The sequence below is a fragment of the Lolium rigidum genome, chromosome 1 (assembly GCF_022539505.1).
Source record: "Lolium rigidum isolate FL_2022 chromosome 1, APGP_CSIRO_Lrig_0.1, whole genome shotgun sequence".
Lineage (NCBI taxonomy): Eukaryota > Viridiplantae > Streptophyta > Magnoliopsida > Poales > Poaceae > Lolium > Lolium rigidum.
Window position 1 is genome coordinate 224,444,830 of NC_061508.1, and position 5,859 is coordinate 224,450,688.

The following is a 5,859-nucleotide window of genomic DNA, read 5'->3' on the forward strand; positions in this document are numbered from 1 at the left end:
CTCCTCGCGGCCTTCCCCATGGACCCGTTCGCATACGTGCTGTACGTCAGGGCCCTGGCCGCTCTATCCCGGCACATGGAAGCCTTCGACGTGGCGGAGCGCGGCGTCAAGGAGCTCTCCGGCTGGTGCCGTGGACACGATTAGCTCATCTGGAGGTTTATGGCTGTGTATATGAAGAAGCTCAAGACGAAGCAGAGCACCTCGTGGGACGACAGCTGTTTATGGGAGTAGACTCTAGTAAAAAATTGGTTTGATGAAACTGTCTCCATGTTTTACTTTTGACAAAAATGAATTCCTTTTGTAACTTGTAAGATATATACTCCGATAAGATATAGTACTTCCTTCATTTAAAATTAAGTGCCTTAACTTTTCATAGATATGGATATATGTAAAAGTAAAATATGTATAGATTTGTTTTCGAACCGAGGTAGGAGCTATTAGTAATATGTTTCTTTTATTAAAATACATAATCGTACTTTACCTCATATCTTCACCACCATAGAAAAATGACGCAATTGTAAACTTGCTGCTCGTTCCAGCGAATTTCAGCAGCGTTTTCCTAGCTCAAAAAGAAAGTTTACAGATTCCTTCTACAGATGCAGAAAGGATAGAAACAGTGCGACACATGTACACACCAAGAGTAATTTACATGTAACCGATCAGCCTTGATCATAGTATATCTCATGCTATGGCATCTACGACTTACTACAAATACTACTTGTAGATGATATCGTAGTGCCCTGGCCTATACAACAGTGTGACACAAGGAATTAAGGGCAAAGCCTCTGGTGACTCGTAGATGATGTGGGTGTTTGGCTCCTCGGTCGGTGAGATGTCAACGATAACAATTTGGAGGGGCACATGCAATACGTCGGCGAGCGCAACCAGATGTACTTCGTCTCCCTCTGCACACATTCGGATCACTTCCTCTCTGCACTACTGCAATCTAAAAACAGACGAAAGTGAGGACTTATACAAACAGATCCCCCTTGCTGGTACAAGTCACATGATGTAAAGATTGATCCTACTATGCAGTTGCAGCAGACAAAAAGCAAAACGAGCACACAGCAATACAAATACAAAGCTCACAATATGTAAGCACTCATCCCTTCAACTTTGTACAAATAATTCACCTGCTGGTATAAGTAACATCATGTACCCAGTTTGCTCTTACTATGCAGTTGCATCACGCAAAAGGCATAACAAGCAGACAACCAAGACAAATACCAAACTTAACTACATTTTAGATCACACAAAAAGAGAACACTCACCTCTTCAGGGCATAATGGATCAAGTTCAGGTATGACATGGCGAAACTTCTCAACCTCAGAGCATATCTGGATTGCTGTCACCAGTCGAAGATACGATATGACTACATAATAAAAAAATAGCTGGAGTCAGAAAACTAAAGTAAGATAGCAACATAACTAAGAAAGTAAGAAAGAGGTTCTGTTTTCTCACTTTCGGAGAACTTCTCGTTCTGACTCTTCTTGAAAAGCCAGTCTTCATAGTCACTGGAAAAACATTTCTAACATAAGTATGAAGCATCGTCAATTGTTGCAAAAATGTCAAATGTGAACCCACCTTACTGATAGAATTTGTTTGTGGTGCATACAATCCAGTATCAAGTTCACAAAAGCCTGGACGGATTACAAAATATTATTATGAGTATATGAGTTGATTGCAATTGGTGGTTCTGATCTGTAGGATTAAACGAATTGGTTAATGAAACTATGCAAGAGGCCTTACGTTATGACCATCAGCATATGAACCAGGCAAATGAAGTCTTTGGAACTTCTCCAACAACGGTTCAAGTGTCCCAATTAAGCGTAGTTCCTCGTCAGGAGATACTTTCACAAGCTGCTCCTATAGACCCAATAGACAAAATGAGATCATCACTAGGCGCCACACACTTTAAGGTGGACAACTGGAAGAAATTCAGGAAGAATAATGATTCAACAAGATATCAGCATACCAGATATGAATATATGAAGGATCTGTATAAGCAACTCCCATCTCCTGATACTTTCCGGTATTCAGAGTAATTAGCCAAAAGCATCTGCAAAAGCCCACATAATAGGTGAGAACACATAGTAAACAAAACAAGTAGAAATTTAATGGATAACATGTTGTATTTACATTAGCTTTATCTTTCATAGTATTGTATACCAACTCAGCCTCTAGAGATGATAAAGGCTCCTGCACCAAGAACATTTCAGTTAGTATATTAAAAACCAATGCAGTTTCCTCAAATTGCCATCTCTTAGCATCCAGCATATGAGCAAACTCAATAAGAAAATTAACCTTTTCATGAATTGTGGGGCCGCCATTTTCGGAAGTCTGTGAAACCATAGAAAACTGAAGGTACGAAGAGGTTAACAAAGAACCAATAAGGGTAGTTATTAGACTATACATTATAAAAAGAATTGCTCACATCATCACATGGCACATCCTCGTATCTCCAAAAAGAATGATCAAGAATCTGAAAAGGGGACAATAGATGATAAGGGGTATGCATTTACGTGTGATCGCATTTAAGCTCCACAAAACAACATAAGCGATAATAAATATCCTGCTTGGGATAAACAATAAATCAAATAAAAATGTCCATGGGATGCACCGCATGCCTACTGAATCCTTACTACATCAATAAAAACTCCATGGAGCAGTGACACATGCTCTACTGTAATGCAGGAAATTTCAATCACTGATGTACCCTGGCTATCCACACCCATTGCTCCATGTCTTTAATAACCAGATTTGGAGCATTGCACTGAAAATCAACAGGAATAGGTTGCCAATGACTAATGAAAGGAAAATAAAGTTATAGTATTGCAATCTGACATTTTCATTCCTTGGAACAAAAGGATATCTGGCAGTTAAATTTGGTACCATAATGCACCCTATTTTACCGAAAGATAATAGATATGGGCTTACTGCTAACTAGTTGCTAAACAGAAGTTGCATACCCAGCTGCAGCAGTACGTAAAAGAAAAACGTAACTAGTTTGGCTTCCAGATTTATGAAAATGCAATTAGTAGTATGCTGGAAACTATTTTAGATTGTCTAGATACAAAATTTATGAAATGCATACAGCCCTGTACTTATATGAGCAATTTATTGATTTTTCTCACGGCCTTTTCAGTTCAGGCTAGATCAAGAAAACTTTAGTTGCAAAATTTTATCTCTAGATGATATTCTCCATACAGAGTCAACTAATTACAAATGGCTAGTACATTAAATTTTCTACTCCAGCTACCGGTTACTTACAATTCTTATCTTTGTCATCCTTTGGACAAATTTTGAGTTCAGATATGTACTGTAGTAGTTTTACTTCAGCAAGTCATTAAAAAAAGTTTTTAACACATTGGGTGGGGGGGGGGGGGTCATTTTAAAGAAGAGTTGTGAAAAGTTTGCATGATGGATAATTTTAATTTGAGTTAGGACTGTAGTCACTGTTCATATTTGTAGTCATGATTGTAGGAGATCCAACACAACTTTACATGAACATGCATTCGGTAAAAAGGCAGAAACTTGAGAAAGTAATCTTTTCTGCTAATTAAGCTATGAGCATAAGGTTACAAATATAAACATTGGATTTATAAAAGTGCACCAAACAAGAAGATCTGTTGCATAACTGAGCGAAAACATAATATTCAATAAAGGAATTGGTGGAAAGAATTATATTATGTTTTTAGGGTACTCTGCTATTGTAAAAAAGTTGGACAGCAAATGTCTACCATCTAAATTAGCACAATTTGTGGGAAAAGAAAATCTCAACTACCAAGCTAAGGAACGTTCAGAGATACATACTATTCATGTCATTGCTGATCGTTATCATAATGCTATTTTTAAACACAAATAATACACAACTATGAAATTCATACAAGGCCAAAAGATAAATGTGAACTGTGAAGACCATAAAAAGAAATGACGTATGACCAAATAGCATTTAGCATTAGTACAATTGCTACAGTCTAAGATCTCATCCCAGGCTATGCACACTCCAAAATAGAAGGAATGCATAGATAGAATCCCTAGGTTTGCTCAAACCAATCGAAAAGTTCTGTTATTAAGCAATATACATAGGGATGTAGAAGCACTATAAAAAAAACTTCAATTTGTTTCCAATTCCACCTTATATCCCTGAAAGAGACAATCATACACGACTTTAACAGCACCAAGATTTTTTGCAGGACTCAAAGGTGAAGCACATGTGACTGATCTTGTAAATGAACAAGCATCATTGACATCCCAAATGAATTTAGCAAGCAATGAGGGAAACCATAAAGAATAGCACAGCTTATAATTCCTAGTCTCAACTCACATTACGTTTTGGTATCAAAGAGACGTTGAATTAGAACATTCTGAACATGGGCAAACACAGCTAATATACAACGATAAAATTCATACAAGGCCAAAAGATAAATATGAACTGTGAAGACATAAAAAAAGAAATGACGTCTGACCATATAGCATTTAGCATTAGTACAAATGCTACAGTCTAAGATCTCGACCCAGGCAACGTAGAAGGAATGCATAGATAGTATCCCTAGATTTGCCCAAACCAAGCGAAAATTTCAGTTATCAAGCAATACATAGGGATGCTTTAGTAGTATACAGAAGTTCAGTTTGTTTTAGAAGTCTACCTTATATCCCTAAAAGAGACAATCGTATAGGACTTTAACAGCACTAAGATTTACAGGCCTCAAAGGTAAAGCACATATGACTGATCTTGTAAATGAACAAGCACCATTGACATCCCAAATGAACTTAGCAAGAAATGTGGGGGAAGCATCACGAATATCATAACTTGTAAGATTCCAAATTGCAAGATTCAATATTTCATATCTGAGGGATACTATTCAGAGAGATGATATAAATCAAGAACGAACTAAGTTGAGCAGTATTACTGGGAACTTGTAACCATTGCAAGATTCGATATCTGAGACCACAGAATTTTTTTGGGTGTGCTGTTAAAAGTGAAATTTTCCATCCAATCGCAAGTCCTGACCAAAGATCCAAACCATACCATTTAGAGACTCGATCTTTCATAAGAAATCATCAGAATAGTCACAGGGACAATCCCAAATCAGGAAATTGGGGTTTCTTGCAGTACCTCGTGATGCGCCTCCTCTTGGAAAGGTGGGTCAGCGAAGAAGGTCCGGCAGTCGTAGGCGTCTGGAGAGCTCAGCGACGTTGAGGGGTCGCTGAAGCCGCCCCAGGTATCGCAGTCGTCGTCGTCGGAGTCGGAGTCCGAGCCCCCTGTTGGGCTGCTCAGACGCCGCGGGCCTAAGAGGAAGGGGGCGGCGGTCTTGTCCGTGATCTTGGATTCTTGGCCTTCTACAGGTCCCCAGGCGGAGGACGAGGCGGCGCCAATGGTCGGACCGCCACTCGTGTCCTCGTTGACGAAGATCGACCTCCCCGGCTGACCGGAGTGGTGCGCGCGGGGAGGAGAGGCAGGTGGGGAGTAGACCTCTGGTTCTTGGGGCGTGATGGAGGAGTTGGCCCCTCCGCCGCCGCAAGTGGGGTCGTCGGCGTGAGGAGAAGGGCGGCGGCCGTCCATTTTGGCGGTTGGGAGAGGCGGGAAGGGGGAGGATGGATTCGGGCCAGGGGAAGAAGGTGAAGGGGGAAGGTGGTGGAGGAGGCAGGGATCTGTTTCTGCAGATGACAGAGGTCGGCCCAGCTTTTCTTTATAACAAGGAAGGGTCCGAAAATTTCATTCTTTCTAGCGGTTGGGCCAGCTATATGGCCTCCTTTCTTTAGAGACACACTCTCTCTCGATTTTCTAAAATCTTTTTAAAATATTAGGCTGCAGTCTTAAATTAAATTAATAACGCCATAACAGCAAGTACATGG

The 5,859-nt window shown here is 40.1% G+C and overlaps 1 protein-coding gene and 1 long non-coding RNA gene across 2 annotated transcripts; both read right to left on the bottom strand.

Moving 5' to 3' along the window:
- Positions 1-1,584: 1,584 nt before the first annotated feature.
- LOC124683231 lies at positions 1,585-2,059 on the bottom strand. The gene is made up of 3 exons (XR_006996606.1): positions 1,976-2,059; positions 1,750-1,866; positions 1,585-1,640 (listed from the first exon to the last, which is right to left on the bottom strand). It is a non-coding gene; the product is annotated as an uncharacterized LOC124683231 (long non-coding RNA).
- Positions 2,060-4,485: 2,426 nt separating this feature from the next.
- LOC124683232 lies at positions 4,486-5,635 on the bottom strand. Its single transcript, XM_047217793.1, has 2 exons — positions 5,120-5,635; positions 4,486-5,009 (listed from the first exon to the last, which is right to left on the bottom strand). Exons 1-2 carry the CDS (start codon positions 5,564-5,566, stop codon positions 4,977-4,979), a joined length of 480 nt encoding a protein of 159 aa, XP_047073749.1. The 5' UTR covers positions 5,567-5,635; the 3' UTR covers positions 4,486-4,976.
- Between the last annotated feature and the right edge of the window lie 224 nt (positions 5,636-5,859).

Excerpts from the sequence above, each read along its gene's own strand:
- LOC124683232 (XM_047217793.1), bottom strand. The coding sequence starts at position 5,566 with ATGGACGGCCGCCGCCCTTCTCCTCACGCCGACGACCCCACTTGCGGC. Across the intron at positions 5,010-5,119 it reads AAGAGGAGGCGCATCACGAG|GACTTGCGATTGGATGGAAA; the intron begins GTACTGCAAGAA and ends ATCTTTGGTCAG.